Genomic DNA, 21,283 nt, shown 5'->3' on the forward strand with positions numbered 1-21,283 from the left:
TTCTGTGGGCTTGTGGTCCCAGCTAATGTGTGAATGCAATGAGCATGAGGTTCCAGTTAAATGCCATTAAGAATTAAATTGGGCTTCCTTCATTCCTCCCTCCTGAGTCTTCTTGATAGAACTGGAAGTTTTAGTAAAGTTCTGCCAGGAAGACTCTAAAGGCTGATCATTCATTCATTACAACTGACCAATTGCCGGCACACATCCGTCTTTAAAATGACTTGACTTATGGACATATTCGGCTGCGTTCAGGTTCTGACATTTCAGCGTACCCCTCCTTCCTCCCCACCACCACCACCAGTTTGGTCCCTGTCCAATTGTCAAGGTGGTAGATAAGATAATCATTTATTAGTCCCACAACAGGGAAATTCTTAACAGCTTTGAATTATTGACAAGGCAACGTGATCTGCCATCCAATCACTGAGCGGACCAGCCTTGCTTAGCTTCATAGATCAATCAAGCCCAAGGGTTCCCAGCCCTATAGAGCCCTTGGTTCTATTCTCCCCACCTGCCATCTCAATCCAACAGGGCCTGCAAGGGGGTCAACACTCCAAGACGTGGACTGAGAACTGGTCCTATTTCAAATATGTTTAAATTTATACTGAATTTTTGACCTTTAACTTGTAAAATCCCATTGAGGATTAAAATTGTCATCCTTCATTCCTGCCTCCTGAGTCATCCTTATACTGGTACAGAAACATTTGCTCAGCAACCTTGTATTTTTGTATGTTTCCTTATATACTCCATAACTGTCAGTTAAGAATAGTTACGTTTGACTGTAACGGAAACATTTTTATACAACCCATAAAAAACTGTGAACAGTAAAAAATAAAATGAACACAGAAAATGGAGAGATGTTTATTAAATGGCAATTCATTTAGTTTTTAATGTGTTTATTTATAACTCCATTTATAAAAAAAGTTAGAAGAATAACAAATAAAACAAGACAAGTTAAACTAGAAAACAGTTTAAAAACAGTCTAAGATTTTCAAAATGGGATATGTGAGCAGGGTGGAGGCAGCATTGGTGTTCACATAGATTTGGGTATTATCAGTGTAAGAGTAAACTAAAGACCATGGATAACATGTATATAATGAAAAGAAGATGATGAAGACAGGAGATGACTGATCCCTTCAACTAATGTAAGAGGATAAGAATACTGAGGGCACCAGAATAACTAGATACTAACACAGAAATCTGCTTTTGAGAGTCTACAACTTTTCCAACATTAGAACTAAGCTGCAAATAAATCTTAAACTGAAACTTTGCTTGTTTGCAAAAAGTTAATTCAGAGCAACTTGGTTCTACATGATAATGATAATTGTCTTCAGGGTTAATAGGACATTAGAGTAATCTTTTAATCTTTTAGTACTTTTGCTTTCGATACTTAAGTACATTTGAAGGCCAATACTTTTGTACTTTTAATCAGGTGGAGGTCTAAAGGGAGGAAATTCTACTTTTACTGAAGTTATATTTTATTTGGGTATCTCTACTTTAACTCAAGTACAGGATTTGTATACTTCTTCCACCACTGATTACATATAACATCATTAATCAGGATACCAGAAAAAGCAACCATATTTTGCTACAGTTACAGAAAACGAACATTAATCAGATTAAAGGTACATTATGAAAACATAGTGAGCAGGATTACACTGGAACAACTATTATTATTAAAGGTGATTTTCTTGCCTATATTTGTCTGTACAAGAAATTTTAGAATAGAAAGAATAGAATTTATAGAATGAATGCTCCTGAGTGGTGAAATCAAGTGTAGGATCTCCAGCAATGCCACTAATATCTGAGGCTGGGAGTGGCGTTTGGCCCTCACTTAGTATGGTAACCAGCACAGGGGTCAGTAAACTGATGTGAACGAACTGGAGATTAGTGTTCTCCTCCAAGTGTGTTGAGCTGTTCAATGATGTTGCGTTAGCTGTAGTTCAAGAAGATGGGCTAGCCTTTAACCTCCTAGTTTATTATTATCATAATTCAGTTAGCAGGTGGGAGTTGCATACACTGGCTTGCATGGGAGACCCCTTTCATCAAAATGAAAAGTTTCCTTTTCGATGAGTCCTTAATGCTTTATTTCCTGCTGTGTAAAGCCTTTATAAAACTTAAAATTGTCCATGGAGGTCCAGCACAGTTTACTCATGCCTGAGCTTCTTTTGTTTGTTTATTCCAGTTTATACCATGCTTCAAAACAAGAAATAGTATTAGCTTTAATTTCAAAACACACTAGATTGTGATGTATTTCACTCCTATTTGGCTAAAAACATGTCATAATGAATTCACATCACAGAAGCAATGTAGTGTGATACTATAATATCAGGATGATGAATATGAAAAATGATGAAGCCTTAATGCTGTTTTAAGTTAGTGTTATGTTTGACCAACATCCACCTTCCTAGCCTACCTGAATTGCTGCTAGGGGTAGACAAAACACTTACCACTGCCATTATAAAAGGCTGAAATCAGCTCTCTCTCTACATATGTATATATAAATCAACATGCAGGAAAGGAATTTTACTGATGTCATAGTAGAGGTATGTTATGCTGCCATCTAGTGGATGTCTATTCATGTGAATTCATTATTGTTTTTTTTTTGGGCAGAGGTACATGTAAGAATATATACTCAAAGTTATAATACTGGAACAAGGACAGATACATAAGTCTCATTTGATCATAAACATGAATTTATTAATCATTACAAAATGCAAACTCATTAAAAGCACCATGAATAAGCAAAAAAGTAAATATGCAAGGATATCAATAATTTTATTAATGAAGCAATTATATAAGTCTGTCACATTACACATAGCTAACAGTGGTATATTTGCTTAACACACATAATATGAGAAGCCTAGAGACTACAGGTTAGATACATTATATTGCCAAAAGTATTCACTCGTCTGCCTTCATACGCATATGCACTTAAATGACATCTCATTCTTAAACCATAGGGTTTAATATGATATCGACCCACCCTTTGCAGCTATAACAGCTTCAACTCTTCTGAAAAGGCTTTCCACAATCACTACACCATAATCCCCCTCCACCAAACTTTACACTTGGCACAGTGCAGTCAGACAAGTACTGTTCTCCTGACAACCACCAAACCCAGACTCGTCCATGGGATTGCCAGACAGAGAAGCCTGACTCATCATTCTAGAGAACATGTCTCCACTGCTCTAAAGTTTCTCCTTTACACCACCATTTTAGATCACTGCAATCGACACGTTACATTGTGCTTGTTGATGTAAGGCTTGGATGCAACTGCTCGGCCATGGAAACCCATTCCATGAAGCTCTCTATGCTGTTCTTGAGCTACTCTAAAGGCCACATGAAATCTGTAGCGATTGATTCTGCAGAAAGTTGGCGACCTCTGCCCACTATTCGCCTCAGCATCCACTGACCCCACTCTGTCATTTTACGTGGCCTACCACTTCGTGCCTGAGTTGCTGTCGATCGCAATCGCTTCCACTTTGTTATAATACCACTGAGAGTTGATTATGTAATATTTAGCAGTGAGAAAATTTCAAGACTGGATTTGTTGCACAGGTGGAATCCTATCACAGCACCACGCTGGAATTCACTGAGCTCCCGAGAGCAACCCATTCTTTCACAAATGTTTGTAGAAGCAGTCTGCATGTCTAGGTGCTATTTTATACACCTGTGGCCATGGAAGTGAAGGGAACACCTGAATTCAATGATTTGCAGGGCTTGAGTGAATACTTTTATCAATATAGTGTATCTTTCAGATATTATCCATACCTTATCCATTATCTATTAAGCAACATTAATGTGGGGAAAATCAAAGCAATCTAGTCATTATTATTCTCATTTAATCTTGCCACTACATGAGTAAGACTTTTACAAATACACTCAGCAGTAATCTGCTTCCTCCTCCTTTGTGAATCCATTTTCGACGGCTGCTTGAATGCTTTTCATTTCTTCTGGAGCAGCAGAGGGAAGAATGGCCAACAACTCTTTGTCAATCTTCTTAATTCTTGAGTCACTATTCCTTTCAAACTCAGCCTTGTTCTTGAGAACTAGGCGTAAAATATCTTTCTGAGCCTTATCACAGGAGTTCTGTAGCTGCAGACGCTCCTTTTGAAACTCTGATTTTGTCTTGTCCATGGCCATAAGTTTCCCCAGTGAGCTGACACGATCCATGAGATACTTGTCAGACACTTCAGTGTAGGTTGCTGAGATCATGTGGACGAGGCTGGCGATGTTAGTGGCTTGAAATGCTTGACTATAGAGCAGATCTTTGGAGAAGAGCTTTGAGTTGTAGGAAAGTGACTGAGTCTTCGTAGATGTGGAGACAAAATCTTTGAGAGTTGTGGTCAAGCTGACTTTCACAATGTTGGACACCATCTGAAAGAAGCGTGACATCTTCTCCCATTGCTCCTTCACTTTCCCCATGGCATCCATCCCCTTGATCAGCATTTTTATGGTGGTGTTAAAGTCTATCTCTTTGACTTCACAGTTTCTCATGGTGATCAGGATTTCAGTCAGTTCCTTTTGGTTTTTCTCCATGTTCTCCACACTCTTATCATAGAGCTCTCTGGTGTTGTCCAGTTGAGCTCGGCTCTGTTCCACGGAAAATCTGACATTCTCTGTTCCCTTGTCAAAAGCTCTCTGCATCTTGCTTCCTTCTTTTGACAACATGGGTGGTTTTGGAATCAGGGAGGGAGTTTTTGTGATATTTTTGCTCTTGCAGTCAAAAGTGCGGGCAGATTCAATCAGTTTTCTGATTCGCTCATGTAACTCATTTGTTTTCTTATCTTCACATTTCCCATCTGGTGCATATTTTGCCAGTTCCTCACAGATGTTAATTGCCTCTTCACATAAATCTTTGGCATGCTGCTTTGGTTTACATTCTGGGAAACTGTTCAAGCTGCTGTTGATTCTTTCAAACTGATTTTTCACAAAGTCTGTTTTTGTAGATTTGTTTTTCTGATCATACAGATCCTTCCAGTCAATGTTGTTGCTGCGCACATACTGTTGAATATTCACTGTCCACGTCAGGATTTCTGCAGACTTGCTGTAGATGTTCATTTCATCCACTCCATCTGCAGGAGAATTTGTATCTTTTACAGCTGCCACTGTAATAGTTTTTGAAACATTTAAAATTGGCACCACTGGCTGAGCCACTATAGCCGTCATGCCAGTGACTACAGATGTGAAACTCTCCGCCATTGCTCCAGCAAACTCCATGGCCAGCATGTTCCATCCATCAGGGAGGGAATCCATTGCTTTCTGGTAGGTGGCCTGTGCTTCCTTCAGCTGCTTTTTCATAAATTTAACTGCCTTCTTAGAGCGTTTAGCAGCTTCTTCTGATGACTTTTTCCTAATTTTATTCTCTTCCAGTTTCTTTTTGATTTCCTCCAGCTCTTCACCATAAAAGTGCTCAGCGTTTATACAGGCTTCCAGCAGCTCTTGGATAATAATGATGACATCAGTGAATCTCTTTTCTGTTGATTCGGCCAGTGCAAGACAGTCATTTGCAATGACACTAATGTTCTCCAGCTGGTCAGGAAGGTGAGCTTCAACAATTTCATCATTACCTTGAAACAGAATCTTCACTGCAGTCTTCATATAGTCTGGAACAGCCATGGTGTGAAGCCGAATCTGATCCATGTTCTTGTGGGCCTCATTGAAAGCCCACCAGCCAGAGTTACACACTTGCATGAGACAGGCACGAAATGAATCTGGGTATTTGATGTGCTTGTAGCCGTCTTTGGGTGGGTTTTTGTTGATGGAGAAATCTGTATTGGAAGAGATGAAGACCAGCTCTCCCAGGATGGCTATGGAGAGTGGTGCGGGAGTCAGGTACTCTTCCCAGTTGGCATAAGGCTGCATCACAAGCTTAGTTTGGTTTCTCATCTCCTCAGCTGTGGTGAGGCTTTGACAAGTCTTAGCAATTTTGGAATCCATAGCTCCTACTAAAACAATCAGGACATGTACATGTAAACAACATGTGTATATAAATATTTACATAAAACAACTCTAGAGCTGGATAGGCAAGCAGTATAAGTTGGCATGGAGTGCTAAAAGTGATCTACTAATGACAAACAATCTAGAATTGGACTGAACTATGTTTAAAGTTAGCTGGTTAAGTAAAATATTCTCATTTGTAATAAAGGTTTAATGGATTCAACACAGCATTGCATTTAATGGCAAACTAACAGCAACATATGCAAAAGCTGGGGTGCCCATGGTCAAATTAAACAATGATTTTCAATTTGAAACTATGTTAACACATCCTCTACACACTTCTGCACATTTTAAATTACTGTTCATTTACTGTATTTAACATATTGGAACATTTCATATATCGTATTTTATATTTTCCAGCATTTAAAGCTTAGCAAGTAAGTAGAAATTGTACACAAAAACTTGCAGAAAAAAAGTCATATTGAATCTTGTTCACTGTAGATTATACGTTATTTCATTTAAAACATCAACAAAGCAAAACATGTGTTTAAACGTTTGTATATGGTGTGGCATCCTGAGAACTTGTTTAGAACATTAAAATTCTTTCTTCTAATTGATTGATATCTGTATGCTGCTTAGGGCCTTGCAGCCACAAGGAGGTCCCGAGACAACTTCTGAGTTGTTATTGTACCATTATGTTGTCTAAGATGATTCAGTGAGGATGAAAAGTGACTAGCTAATCATGGCTCAAAAAAGAAAGTACAATCAGCAATAAACAAATTAACCAGTTATAAAGTTTAGACAGCCTTTGATAGTCAATTCGTAGATGAGGAGCCTGCATAGGGCCCCCAAAAGACTAGAAACATCCCTGTTTGTATGTTTTTAAAAATTATTTATTTATTTTAACAATACTGGAAAGGAACCTAATCCAGTTAATGGACACTGATAAATAAGTCAATAAAGGTGTTGCAAAGTATTAAAAAATAAAAAAGCACGCAGTCAATAATATATTTAAATCAGTGGTCTTACCTTGATATCTGAAAAGTTTTCAGTGAAGGTGTGGATGACGTTCTCTCAACTCTGCTGAACAGAATGGAAGAGAAGATATGAAAGAATACATGAGCATCACAAACTACTTATTGTCTGTAGGATCTAAAAGCCCAGCCCACCAAGTGAGCTGCTGCACTTTAAAAGGATGGACTTATTTGGTCTCAAGTAGACCAACCATCTCGGGTGAGCTACATCAATAAAAGCTCTAAAAGGACTAAAGGGAGGGTAAGAGTTTATTCTCTTCATGGATTGTTTGTAATGAAGTATTGTAAGGCGGTCATTTAACTTTTCATATATGTATACTCATTTGGGTTGAAATTGAGGTCATGCTGATTTAGACAAAAAACATCTTTGATTTAGTAAAACTGAGAGCATAACCGATTTTAGGCATATTGCCTCCTTAACAGTTATCAATTTGTAAGAAAAGACATTTTTTATCATGTTTCTGCATTGACTGAACTCAGGGACTTTCCAGATCAGAAGTGTCATTGTCTTCTGCCATTGTCTTCTGCTCAAGCTTATGAGCAGAGATGTTTGAGTTAGAAAGGACACACAGTATTGTGCGAAGGTTTTAGGCATCTAAGCAAATTTTTAAACAATTTACCTCAGCAGGGAGTTTATCACAATATACATTGGAATAAAGTCATATTCATAATTCAAATAAACATAAAAACAATAAAGTAACAAGAATTTCTTGGGTCCATATTTTTCTTGACACCTTCACAGCCGCCACAGAGACTTGTTAATATCATCAATTAAATCATGAGCACAATTTACTGAAGCACTGATTGGTCAAACCAGGAGCTGCTTTTTAACTACATATAATACTGGGCTTCTTCGAGGAGAGGCTTGGAAATGGTTAAACAAACACACTCACATCCACTATTATTTATATATATATATATATATATATATATATATATATATATATATATATATATATATATATATAAAATCATTATTAATAAATATTGTTTATTCAAATATTAACACTTTTCTCAGCTAATAAACACAAATAAATGCATTTTGAAAATGTGTCTTGGGTGCCTAGACTTTTGCACAGTACTGTACCTATGCATGAATATGTTAAGCTAGGATAATGTATAACACACAGCTTGAGAAAATAAACTGGTATAGCAGGCAATTTTATAACACAGAAACAAGAATAGTTGAACAGTTGACTTGCTATGGGAAACTGGATTATTACCGAGACCTGGACAAAAGTCTGAATCATTACCAAGACCTGGACACATTGAGTCTGAGTCAAGACTAAGACTTAGTAGTAGATAGACATAGTAGCAGTGGAGTCTCAGTCAAGACTGATACCAGGAGTGGCGATACTGAGACAAGACAGACCAGGTAAAGCTTATATGTATGTGTGTGTGTTGTAAATATAGTCTTAGTCCAACTTTGTATTGTAGCATTTGAAAGCAAATGATCGTATAGAGAAAGGACTGTTTCATTCTGTTTGAAAGTTTTGTTGATATTCAGTAATGATAGACAAAAAGTTTCCAGTTACCTCAGATGGGGTAAGTCTCAGTCTGCCTTCCCCCAAGACCAAGATAGAGAGCATTAATTTACTGTCTCGAGACCAAACTCAACTACTACACTACAACTCTACTTGTTCTTTGTGTATCTTACTGTTGCCTCCAGATGGGCTCACTGTCTCTCTGATAACACATTTACTTTCTATTCCTTATTTTCTGTCAGATCAACATGAGCCAACCCCGTTCTTCTGAGTAAGTTGAATAACATCCACATACAAAGTAGCAGAATATTTAAATTGTAACATTTTACATTGAAATGAATTCATTTATGTTTTATATTTATGAATGTTAATGAATATTTAAATCATTAACAGTCGCTTAGCAACACAAATACAAACCATTCTTTGATTTTCCAGGAAATTGGTGCCACAGATAAAGTTGCTCATATGTTTTTGTCTGTATGCTTTGTTTCGTAACCATATGTATATTTTCTTCTCCTTTGCTCTTTTATGTTTGTTTCTACAGTGTTGTGGTGAACAACTCAAATGCAGCATTTATTGAGCCTCTAAAAGATGGCATGCACTCCATCAAAAGAGTCTACGAGGCCCTCACTGAAGCAGATGTAGATCCCTTCAGTGGCCAGTGCTCCAACTACAGCTACATTAGGGAGCAGATTGTGCAGGCCAAGCAGAGCCTGGAGCGGTCAGAACAGGCAGCCTCTGCAGTGCTGAGGAGTCTGGATGAAAGAATTGAGATCCTTACACAGGATGAGGGAAAACTTGAACAAAAGATGACTGCTACACAAGAAACCTTGCAGAACCTGAAAATAAAACAGATGTCTAATGAAAACTTACTGAGTAATTCTGAAGGTGCCCTGGAGCTGGCCAAAACAAATCTGAGCACAACAAGAGAAGAACTTCAGAGACAGGAAAAAAAGAAAGACACTGCTACAACCGTGAGGGATGTTGGACGGGGAGTGGCATTAATACCCATAGTCGGATGGGTTGTTGGTGAGATCACAATCACTAACTGTTGAACCGTTTTTACATACAGCTTATATTTTATGGTAAACTTCAAATTTAGTTGATTCTCTCTTCATGCAGGTCCCGCCATGATAATTGCTGGAGAAGTTGAAATAGCCAAAGCTTCAAGTGCTATTAAAGTGACTGAAAAGGAAGTGAAAGCATCAAAGAAAGAAAAGAAAAAATACAAAAGCAAAGTGTCAGACTACAAGTCCGAGATTTCTAAGACTGAGCACAAAATCAATCAAAAACATAAAAAGGCAGACCAGATCCATGAAGAGATTGGAAAAGTGAATCAGCAGAGAGACGCCATCGCTGAGTTCCAGGAGAAAGTGAGAAGTGCCGTCCGCGTCCTGAGTGAACTGAGTGGGACGTCCAGCGTGGCTGAGATTCAGACTCGAAGGTATATTCTCCAGGGGCCAGTGATGAAGGTGATGGAGGATCTGATGAAGGCAGCTGATAAAATTGCAGGGAACTGGCTTTGCTTACCTGACTCTGAATATGAGAAAATGAATGCAGGCAGGGTCCATGTACCTTTTGTTCATCAGCTTTTCAGTTTATTTTCCAGCAATAAAAAATAATGGAGAACAACCATATTTCCTAATTTTGAATCTCAAATAGTACTGAATTTAAAAAACAGCCAAATTATTTCCGCAATCAAAAATGATTCATTTTGTGTACATGGAAGAGCCCACAGAAACCAGAAGTTACAGAATGGCTCAGGTCTATAATTGAAACAGCTTTAATGAAGTATGATGACTGGTATAAATAGTTTTTGGGGGAAATTTAGCCAGGTTCAGTATAACTTTTTTATATATGTTAGAAGTTTTGTTTAGGCAGAAGTCTAATTTCTCAGCGTGTCAGAGAAGGTGAAAAAATGGAATATAAAAAATTGTATTGATCTATTTAGCCTATGCTTATCATTTGTAGAGTAACTTTCTCCTTCAACCTAAGATAAATGCAGTTAATAATCTGCTAATGTCTGTGTATGGAATCAATTAATATCCTATTAATGTTTATGTATGGAATTCTGTTTCACTGCAATAAAATTGGTTCTATATTTCCATATTCAGATTTCTTTCTTCAGTCACTACAACAAATGTATGCATTTTGAAAAACACAGAACATGCTGATTTCTACAGGCTGCCATGAGAGCTAAGGGTCTCTCTACAAATTACATTACAGTAAAGACACAGTGACAATTGGTGAGGTCCAAGCACTTCTAAGAGTGCTAGAAAAATAACACCTATCAACACCCATCAAGCCCACACACTGTAGCATCATGTCCAAGAGCCCTTTCCAAACTACAGTAATGAAACAAGGTTTTTGAAAGGGTTAACTCTGCTCCAGCTCTGCTCTAAGCAGATTTTGCAGCAAGCGTAGCTGCTGTCCTTGGCAGTTTGCACAAACAACTTGCTTCTCTTATCATGAAGACATTCCGTCCAGAACCATTTGTTCCCTTTTGTAGGTAAGATTATCATACACAGAGCAGAAGCCCCCCTCCATTGGGCAGTTCCGGTGGTCCGTGAGTGTCAGCTTAGCATTTCATGACTGTTAGACAACTTATTTGGGTCCACCCTGTTTGCTTATACGCAACAGGGCAGGACGTGTTTGTATAAAAGAAGGAGTGCCCTTCTTTCTTTGTGCAGAAGACTTAATAAACTCTTTGATTGATTATGAGAGTGGTTCTGTCTTCCTGTACCGAGCGCGCTCGCTGAGACTGAGACTTTCCACAGGACAGGTGATCCACTCTCTGGTTCCTCTTCATAAACGAACCAAAAACGGCCGGTCCTTTCAGTTTTCTTCCGGCACCAGCAATATATATACAATGAACTTTGATATATATGGATCAAACATTGAGATTAAGATTGAGAATTAACATTGAGTGTTGTAGCCTTGGCCCTCTTCCGCCAAGCACAGTTTCCATTGTTATTTAATGTTGTTATGTTGTTGTTCTTCAGTTACAGAGTGTGTGTGTGTGTGCGCGTGCATGCGTGCGTGTGTGTTTGTGTGTGTGTGTGTGTGTGTGTGTGTGTGTGTGTGTGTGTGTGTGTGTGTGTGTGTGTTTACTGTGTTATTTTGTGTCCAGCTCAGAGTTAGTGAGAGTGTGTTTGTGTTTGGTTAACCTCAGAAGAAAGAGTAGGTCTAAGAGTGACCTACCTCAGTTTTGGTTGCTTGTCCAGTGGCATTGTTTTCCCTTGCTCTCAGTAAAAGAGCATTTTTTCAAACAGAAATTATGGCTTCATCTGACTCTTCTTCTGCACCTTGTCAAATTATGTACATATTGAAGCTCCACCCATCTGTGGCTTCACATCATATGTTAGCTACTCTCAGATCACTCTGTCCAAGGGATCACCATGTATAGATATTGATCACTTTAGCAGAATTCCCTTCCTTTAAGGTCCACCTGGAGTTTGTTAGTTTGTTGAAGTTTTTGTTGGCCATCCTCAACCCTTCAACAGTGATTTTCATTCAATATATTCAATGTTCATTGCATATATATTAATGTTCATGCAATATTTCCTGTCTGACCTGCCATAATATATATATATATATATATATATATATATATATATATATATATAGCCATGTTCACAGACTACATCTGACTCTCATTTTAAACAAAAGAGTTAACATTTTATCTTTTTACAAACTTTTGTTGATGTTGTTGTTCATCAGTCCCCAGAAATTAGGTCCAAAGAAATCAATTAATTCTAGTCAGTTATTAACAGCAAGTAAAACAATGTGGTGACAAAAAAAATCAAACCATATATTGATGCTTTTTTTTCACTGAGAGAGCAGAAAATTATCATCATTGTCTTATTGTTTTGCATTCTGGTGTAAATCAGCAGAGGATGATGTCACTATTTGAGTCTGTTATATGGTTGCTCCTAGGGAGTTTTTTTACCACTGTTTCTCTTGGTTTGCTCACTAGGGACACTGTGAAAAGTGCTACATACATTAATTTAAACTGAAATTAAAGTGATTTTGTATTAGAAGACTATTACTAGAGCAATAATGACCTCATCAGATCTTCTGTCTTTTAAAACATTACTTTCATGATGATGAAATGTAATCAAAACAGCCACAGTGAGGAGTAATCTGTTGATTCAGTGGTGTTGCTTAGTTATGTGACATCAAAAATGTGAATTGCTTGTTTAGTTTATTTATCAAAAACAGGCTATTTCATTAAAATTGTGAATATTCTTAATATGTACCATCTTTATTAGGATGAATATATTCCACCATTATTAGAGAAATAAAGATATGTTTTCTGTTATACTTTAACTCTGTTTAATTCTTTTCAAAAACTTATGTCCAAAATTCTTATTAATGGATACGTCACGTCTCATCTTCTCAGAGTAACAGGTAAAACATGCTGTTGTATCTGTGGTGAAACAGAGCAGTTATTCTGATGCTGATACTTTTGTAAACTGTGTTAAATGTTTGTAAAGTATATGAATTTATTTGTAGTAAAGATTTTTAATAAGATGATAATAACATTTATTGTAATTATGTCAATGTCCGTTTTTATAAGGGCAATATTGTTCTTTTGATTCACCCATGTGAGACCAAAGGGAGGCCAAAAGAATGGAAGACAAGGATTAACACCTACTAATTTGTTAGTATTTCATCAAACAACTACTGAGCTTAATAATTAATAATGGTCAACTAATGTTAAGTAAACATGTTACAACTTCATTAGTTAATGTTCAGTTCTTTTGCTCATGTAGTGCAGTTATACATAATGATTGTAAAAGCAATGTATTTTAAATGATAACACTTTTACTTCTCCCTGCTTTTCCCTCAGTTCCATTTCAGTCATTAAGGTTTAGTTGTTTGTTGGGGTTTCACTGTGTCATCTTGTTGAGGCGGCTCAGTTCCTGTTTTGCTTCTTTACTGCTCACACCTCTCACTTTGGAGCATTAATATATTACTTTAGATGCAACAGTAAATAAAAGCCTAACAATATAGTCTAACAATCTTCAGTATCTGTGCTTAAAGTTTCTGAATGTACTGAGCTCGACTGGACCTTTCCAAGTTACTCATTACTTATGTATATAAATGAGAGCAAGGCAATATATTATTTTATATATAAAAGCTTACATTCATATGCTACATTATGATGTATGGTACACTGTATTGCCAAAAGTATTCGCTCGTCTGCCTTCACATGCATATGAAATTGAGTCTCATCATTAATATTCTAATTTTCCTAATTTTATCATGCATGTGTGAGTGTTAGGGATATTTTTAGGAAGTCATCATACATTTAGAAATTGTAAACAGATATTTTCATCAAAAGAAAACCACACAGAGAGCATAATATTGTTTATAATAAAACCAGTAATGTCTTAGAAATGTATTAGAAACATCTATTAAACATTACTAAATATTAATACCTCTCCATGGATCACCATCTTATCGTGCTGGAGAGGTTTGCATGCTTGAATGATCCTAGGAGCTATGTTGTCTGGAGCAAAAGCTCCTGGTAGGGTCTCCCATGGCAAACTGGTCCTAGGTGACAGGTCAGACAAATTGTGATCCATAATTACCCTTATGAAAATAAGAAGAAAACAGGACGTGTGTATCCTTCCCAGATCAGGGTTACTGGGGCCCCACCCTGGAGCCAGGCCCGGTGGATGGGCTTGCCAGCAAGCGTCTGGTGGCCGGGCATTTTCTCATGGTGCCCGGCCGGGCCCAGCCCAAAGGAGTTACAGGAGTCTCAGTAGTAGAGTACGGCAGTAGTAGGGGTTCGGTGCTTTGTGGATCGGGCAGTGTCCGAAGGCATGTGCCTTGGCGTTCTGATCCTCGGTTGCTGAAACTGGCTTTTGGAGCTTGGAATGTTACCTCACTGGTGGGAAAGGAGCCTGAGTTGGTGTGCGAGGTTGAGAGATACCGGTTAGATATAGTTGGGCTCACCTCAACACATAGCTTGGGCTCTGGGACCAATCTCCTTGAGAGGTGCTGGACTTTATTCTTTTCTAGAGTTGCCCATAGTGAGAGGCGGCAGGCAGGTGTGGGCGTTCTCATAGCCCCTCGACTCGGCGCCTGTATGTTGGGGTTTTCTCCGGTGGACAAGAGGGTAGCTTCCCTACACCTTTGGGTTGGGCAACGGGTCATGACTGTTGTCTGTGCTTATGCACCGAACAGCAGTTCAGAGTACCCAGCCTTCTTAGAGTCCTTGGGAAGGGTGCTTGAAAGTGCTCCTCCTGGAGACTCTATTGTCCTACTGGGGGACTTCAACGCTCACGTGAGCAGTGACAGTGAGACCTGGAAGGGTGTGATTGGGAGGAATGGCCTCTCTGATCTGAACACCTGGTGGTGAGTTGGATCAGGTGGTGGGGAAAGATGCGGGTCAGACCAGGCAAACCTAAACGTATAGTGAGGGTTTGCTGGGAACGTCTGGCAGAAGAACCTGTCAGATTGATCTTCAACTCACACCTCTTTCAGAACTTTGACCAGATATGGGGGAAGGTGAGGGACATTGACTCAGAATGGGCCATTTTCCGCTCCTCCATTGTTGAAGTGGATGACTGTAGCTGTGGCCGCAAGGTAGTTGGTGCCTGTCGGGGCGGTAATCCTCGAACCCGGTGGTGGACACTCCAGTTGAGAGATGCCATCAAGCTGAAGAAGGAGTCCTACCGGGCATGGTTGGCCTGTGGGACACCAGAGGCATCTGGCAGGTATCGACAGGCCAAGCGATCTGTGGCTTCAGTCATCGCCAAGGCAAAAACCGGGGTGTGGGAGGAGTTTGGTGAGGCCTTGGAAAGTGACTTTAAGTCAGCTCCGAAAAGATTCTAGCAAACCATCAGGCGACTCAGAAGGGGAAAGCAGTGTGCCAATAGCACTGTATATAGTGGAGAAGGTGTGCTGTTGACTTCGACTGAAGACGTCATTGGGCGGTGGAATGAATACTTTGAAGACCTTCTCAATCCCACCGACATGTTCTCCAGTGAGGAGGCAGAGTCTGGGGACAAGGGAATAGGCTTGTCCATTACTGAGGCCGAAGTCTGCTTCAGGAGTACAGGGTACATGGCTCTTTGCTACGAGCCATTCAGGCCCTGTACAAACAAAGCAGGAGTTTGGTTCACATGGCCGGCAGTAAGTCAGACTTGTTCCCAGTGAGAGTTGGACTCCATCAGGGCTGCCCTTTTTCACTGATTCTATTCATAATTTTTATGGATAGAATTTCTAGGCACAGTCAGGGGATGAAGGGTGTCCGGTTTGGTGACCTCAAGGTCACATCGCTGCTGTTTGCAGATGATGTGGTCCTATTGGGGACATCAAGCCATGAACTTCAGCTTTCGTTGGATCGGTTTGCAGCAGTGTGAAGCAGCCAGGATGAGAATCAGTACCTGCAAATCCGAGGCCATGGTCCTCAGGCGGAAAAGCGTGGAGAGCCCTCTCTGGGTCGGGGATAGGCTCTTGCCTCAAGTGCAGGAGTTCAAGTATCTCGCGGTCTTGTTCACGAGTGATGGTACAAGGGAGCGGGAGATTTTTTTCCATTGTTTTATATAATTTTGTTTTGAAGCATACAGCCTACTGCCAGGGCCGCTTTGATTGGCCTGCTTGAGTGTTCCAGCTTGAGCAGATTTCCAAAGTCATATGCAAAAGCTTGGTGCGAAGCTCGTGGCAGCAGTCTGTTTACAGCCTGTTATTGTGCTCAAGTGTTACCCCACAGAGCAGCAGTGTATGTGGCCCTTTCACATATGAAAACACATTTGAAAAGTCACTTTCTCACGCTCTCTCATGCCACCAGGGCTGCCAACTCTCACACATTGGTCATGAAACCCACACTTTTAGGTCTAAGTTCGTGCTCTCACGCCACAAATATCTCACACGTTTTTACTTCTCTTCTCAAAACAAGCAACCAATTAATCTAAATACTCATAAAGGTTTCCAACTACTCCAGCTTTATTTACTATAAACTCTCAGGGCCTGCAACGGGAGTTTACTTGAATTAAAAAGAGGCAGAGTAGCCTTGCTAAGTCACTACTGGTCCACATGTGCTTTAGTTCAGTGGGGGTGAGATTGGTACCCTGGTATCTGGAGCAACAGTAAATCACTGACAGATGACTGTATGGAAGACGGATCACTGCTGCAATGTGCAAATATAGTGTAATGCATTTGTAAGACACTAAACTCATGACAAATGGCCCCAACTATTAAGAACCAAAGGAGAATTAAGGGGTAAATAACTAAATATGATCAATAACAATATAGATCTTAAATAAAGTATCTAAAGCAGCATTCATAACTACACATAGCAGCACAGCTTATGCTGCACAATGATTCTGATTCTGTCTTATACGCTAACATTTTACAAGCTGAACAGTTTAAGATGAACTTCTAGAATCTTACCCATTTTCACTGTGTAGCTGTAAGCTTTGAGATTGCAGCTAACATTAGTGCTCATGTACATTCTTGACATAAATGAGCATGAACAGGCAATGAACTACTCAGTTTTTGTCATGCCGCAGACAGATCCTCTCAGTGTTGTGAACTCCATCTCCCAAGATACTTTGGGAGCACGTGTGACCTCAGACTTTCCAACAGCTTCAGAGTCCAGAGCAGACTCCATTTCCCAGGAGACTCTGGGTGATCACAGATTTGGTGACGATCAGCCACGCACCGGGTTCCGATCACAATCACTGGATTACTGACTCTCCGCACCTGTTAGGTGATCAGGTGACTAATGAGTATGGTACTTAAGCTAGGGCTTTGGCTGGCTCTTATTATGAGGTATTGTTTCTTCAATGAACTTGCTGAGCATTTTCCTCATTTACCTGTTCTTGTTTTTTGTGCTGGACTCTTTGCCTGTATATTTGGATCTTGAATTTTGCCTTGCCCCTTTGGTTTTGTTTGCCTGTTTTTGGATTCCTAGTTTTGACCTTTTTGCTTGTTTTGATTACCTTACGTATTGGATTATCCTTCTACTTTTGTCTGCCTGGTGTCATGATCACATTGGTGATCATATACGGTTCTGGTCTCGACCCACGACAGCCTCTGAACTTCCCCACTGTTCCAGTCATTTCACTAAGATCTGCATTCGTCTGACTGATATTGAACTCTTACAGTTTTACCTTAGACATTGATAATCCATTAGACAATAATGCATTAGAATTCTTGAAACTTCTAAAGCCATTTGATTTGATTGTCTTTGGCAACCTTACCCACAAGCTAGGTCACATCTTGCACCTGGAAATCACCAAAAGTTTAAACACTAATGTGTCCCTCATCTCTGATGTTTTCATATCAGATCACTTATGTACTTTTTTTTAAACCAACTTATAGCTAAGGAAGAAGTGCCTGAAAGGTACTTTAAAAAGTGTTACACTGACTCAGAAGTTTAAAAACATGTACAACCCCAATTCTAAAACAGTTGGGACACTGTGTAAAATGTAAAAACAGAATGCACTGATTTGCAATTCTCATAGACCCATATTTTATTCACAGTATAACAGAACATAGAACATATATCAGATGTTGAAAGTGAGACATTTTACCATTTCATGAAAAATATGAACTCATTTTGAACATAATGGCAGCAATGCATTTCAAAAAGTTAGGGCCGTGTCTGCTATTGTGTAGCATCCTGTCTTCCTTTAACAACAGTCTGTGAAAGTGTGGGAATTGAAGAAACCAATTGCTGTAGTTTTAGGAGAGGAATGTTGTCTCATTCTTTTGTAATGTAGAATTATAGCTGCTCAAAAGTCTTGGGTCATGATGTGTCAATATTTTCTATTGTTGAAATGTCTGGACCACAGGCAGGCCAGTTCACCACCGGAATTTTCTTCTGCAAAGCCATGCTGTTATGACGGATGCAGTATGTGGTTTAGCAGTGTCTTGCTGAAATATGCAAGACCTACCCTGAAAGAGACACTGTCTGGATGGGTGCATATGTTGTTCTAAAGCTTCTATATACTGTTCAGCATTGATTGTACCTTTCCAGATGTGTAAGCTGGCCACGCTATAAGCACTAATGTAACCCCATACCATCAGAGATGGAGGCTTTGAACTGTGCGCTGATAACAAGCTGGATGGTCCCTCTCCTCTCCTCCAAGTCCACAAGACATGGTGTCCATGGTTTCCTAAAAGAATTTCAAATGTTGATTCATCTGATCACAGAACATTTTTCCATTTTGCCTCTGTTTGTTTTATATGAGCTTTGGACCAGAAAAGACGGAAGTGTTTCTGGATCATGTTGACATATGGCTTCTTCTTTGCTCCTTTTGTGAACTGCACAGCGAACTGTGTTCACAGACAATAATTTCTGGTAGTGTTCCTGAGCCCATGCAGTGATTTCCAGTACAAAATCATGCCTGTTTTTAATGCAGTGCCAATACTGACCATCAGCCTTGCATACAGGGATTCCTCAAGATTCTTTGAATTATGTACTGTAGATGGATATGCAAAGTCTTCACAATTTTACTTTGAGGAACATTTTTCTGAAATTGTTCCATAACTTTTAGATCAGTATTTCACAGACTGTTAAACCTCTGCTCATCTTTGCTTCTGAGAGACTCTGCCTCTCTAAAATGTTCTTTTTATACCAAGTCATGTGAGTTAGTTGCAAATAGCTCCTCCAACTCTTTATAAGTACCACTTACTTTTCCAGCCATTTGTTGCCCCTGTCCCAATTTTTTTGAGATGTGTTGCTGTCATCAAGTTCTAAATAAGTTTCATGTTTTTCATGAAATGGTAAAATATATCTCTTTCTTCATCTGATATGTGTTCTAAAATAGCTTTAAAAAACAGCATAGCTCAGCTGACTGAAGCAAGCTTCTACAACCTTCCTGATGTAAGCCTACTTACATCAGTTTCCTCTGCTTTCAATTTTCAGGAGCATCTCAACCCTGTTCCTAATTCTATCCTTAATATATATGGCTTTTGATTATCAAAGTGATGTTTTAACTGTTTTGAATTGCATTTTCAGAGACTTTTTATAACTGTGCTGGTGAACCCCAAAAAAGAGCAGCATGGATCCTTTCATATTAAATCACACACACACACACACACACACACACACACACACACACACACACACACACACACACACACACACACTTTTTTAAACTGCTTATCCTTCTGGGTCCTTAGCATGTCCTGTTGGCCTAACCACATGTCTGTGGCTTAGAAAAAGAACCTGGAGGAAACCCACGCAGACATGGGGAGAACACACTCAACACAGTCAGGATGCTGGTCGACCGGCCAGGGAACTGAAACCAGACCTTTTTAAAAGTAAAGTCTGAGAAAAAGTCATTTTTAAAAATTATATGCATGTCTAATATCAAACAAGTTATATGAAAAGTTTCAGTCAGTACTGACTGAAACTTACTGAGAGAGCACTGGTTCCCGTTGTGAAAGGCCTCAGGGCTTATGCACAAAATCCTTTTAATCTGGTGTTATTAGATCTTTGCACAGCTTTTGACAGCATTCATCACAAGATTCCAATTCACGGTCTTGAAAACTGGGAAGGCCTCTCAAGAACATTTTTAGAACTGTTTAATCGGTTCATGACTGTACTGGTCCTAAATAACCAGTAAATCCAGCTCATGAGTGTATTAAACTTGGATTATCAACTGAATTTGTTCATGTAGTGATCCTGGGCATTCAACTGTGCTGTTTAATGTTCCAATCCTACATAGCTAATTAATTTTGTTGATCTTATGACTGTGGTGATGTTGGACAGACTGCCTCAATCTTGAGTCTTGGTCAGTTTTTCCTCTTTATGACTTCTGTTGATCCTAGGTAGTCATCCTTTTTCATGTACTGATCCTGCATAGACAGTTAAGCTTCCAATTAATATGATTTACAATTATGTTGTTTTAGGTCCTGTAGACCCATTTGATCTGATTTCTAACTGTACTGGCTCTATATTACCATTTATTCCACTACAAATCTGACCTCTTGACCTCTTAATGACAAGTAAATTCTGATAGTAAATGTTCATAGTTACACTAGCCGTAGATAACTAGTTAATCTACTTAATATTGTTACGACTCCCTTTGGCACTGAGGTCTCTTTCGACTCCATCTCCTAGAAACCCCTGGGGGATCACATGACTCCTGCCTCACTCTTGTGCTCCAATTAGCACTCTAGCTCTCCAGAGAATTGATCATGTCCACCTGCAGCTCATTGATTAGTATAAAGCCTGGGCTTGTAGGATAGGTTCTTTGTGAGGTACTGCTTCTGTCTCTAGAGCTACTGCGCGTTCATATCTGTTTGTTATTCTGGTTCTGACTGTTTTTGACTTTGAATTTGGATTGTGTTTATCAGTTAAGCCTCTCATTCTACTTTTACCCATGAGTGTCTGTGTCATTCTGTCATGTTACAAATAACTGTATATACTATGCATGGTCATTGGAAGTTAAATAATCCCATTGATCAAGTATAATCCATTCAATTGAAGGATAAATATTTGGAAGAAGTCATGAGATTTTAAAAGTGTTATATACAGTTTACATAGATTAACATATAAATTCAGGTCCATAAACATTTGGATTTTGACGGTTATTGTTATTTTACCTGCACCCACAGTATCTTGGAGTTAAAATTAAATATTGAGGTGGTTAAAGGGGGGCAGGACTATGCATACTATACTGTGCTGTACTGTACTGTGCCTACAGTAATAAGATCGTAATTCATACCCTGTGCTTCCGATTTGGATGTAAATACCCTCAAATTGGAATTGCACATCTGCACTTTGAATATTCATTATGTAATTTCAGCTTCAATGTATTGTGGTAGACAATGAAAATAATAATAACTTTACAGACA

The 21,283-nt window shown here is 39.1% G+C and overlaps 2 protein-coding genes across 2 annotated transcripts; one reads left to right on the plus strand and one right to left on the minus strand.

Moving 5' to 3' along the window:
* Positions 1-3,683: 3,683 nt before the first annotated feature.
* LOC108412170 lies at positions 3,684-7,034 on the minus strand. The gene is made up of 2 exons (XM_037536786.1): positions 6,970-7,034; positions 3,684-5,948 (listed from the first exon to the last, which is right to left on the minus strand). Exon 2 carries the CDS (start codon positions 5,938-5,940, stop codon positions 3,883-3,885), a length of 2,058 nt encoding a protein of 685 aa, XP_037392683.1. The 5' UTR covers positions 5,941-5,948; positions 6,970-7,034; the 3' UTR covers positions 3,684-3,882.
* Positions 7,035-7,132: 98 nt separating this feature from the next.
* Positions 7,133-10,439, plus strand: LOC108412173. The gene is made up of 4 exons (XM_017684098.2): positions 7,133-7,215; positions 8,701-8,729; positions 9,003-9,487; positions 9,581-10,439. Exons 2-4 carry the CDS (start codon positions 8,707-8,709, stop codon positions 10,078-10,080), a joined length of 1,008 nt encoding a protein of 335 aa, XP_017539587.1. The 5' UTR covers positions 7,133-7,215; positions 8,701-8,706; the 3' UTR covers positions 10,081-10,439.
* Positions 10,440-21,283: the final 10,844 nt, after the last annotated feature.

This window comes from Pygocentrus nattereri, chromosome 1, assembly GCF_015220715.1.
Source record: "Pygocentrus nattereri isolate fPygNat1 chromosome 1, fPygNat1.pri, whole genome shotgun sequence".
Taxonomy (NCBI): Eukaryota; Metazoa; Chordata; class Actinopteri; order Characiformes; family Serrasalmidae; genus Pygocentrus; species Pygocentrus nattereri.

Excerpts from the sequence above, each read along its gene's own strand:
- LOC108412173 (XM_017684098.2), top strand. The coding sequence starts at position 8,707 with ATGAGCCAACCCCGTTCTTCTGA. Across the intron at positions 8,730-9,002 it reads AGCCAACCCCGTTCTTCTGA|TGTTGTGGTGAACAACTCAA; the intron begins GTAAGTTGAATA and ends TTGTTTCTACAG. Across the intron at positions 9,488-9,580 it reads CATAGTCGGATGGGTTGTTG|GTCCCGCCATGATAATTGCT; the intron begins GTGAGATCACAA and ends CTCTTCATGCAG.
- LOC108412170 (XM_037536786.1), bottom strand. The coding sequence starts at position 5,940 with ATGGATTCCAAAATTGCTAAGACTTGTCAAAGCCTCACCACAGCTGAG.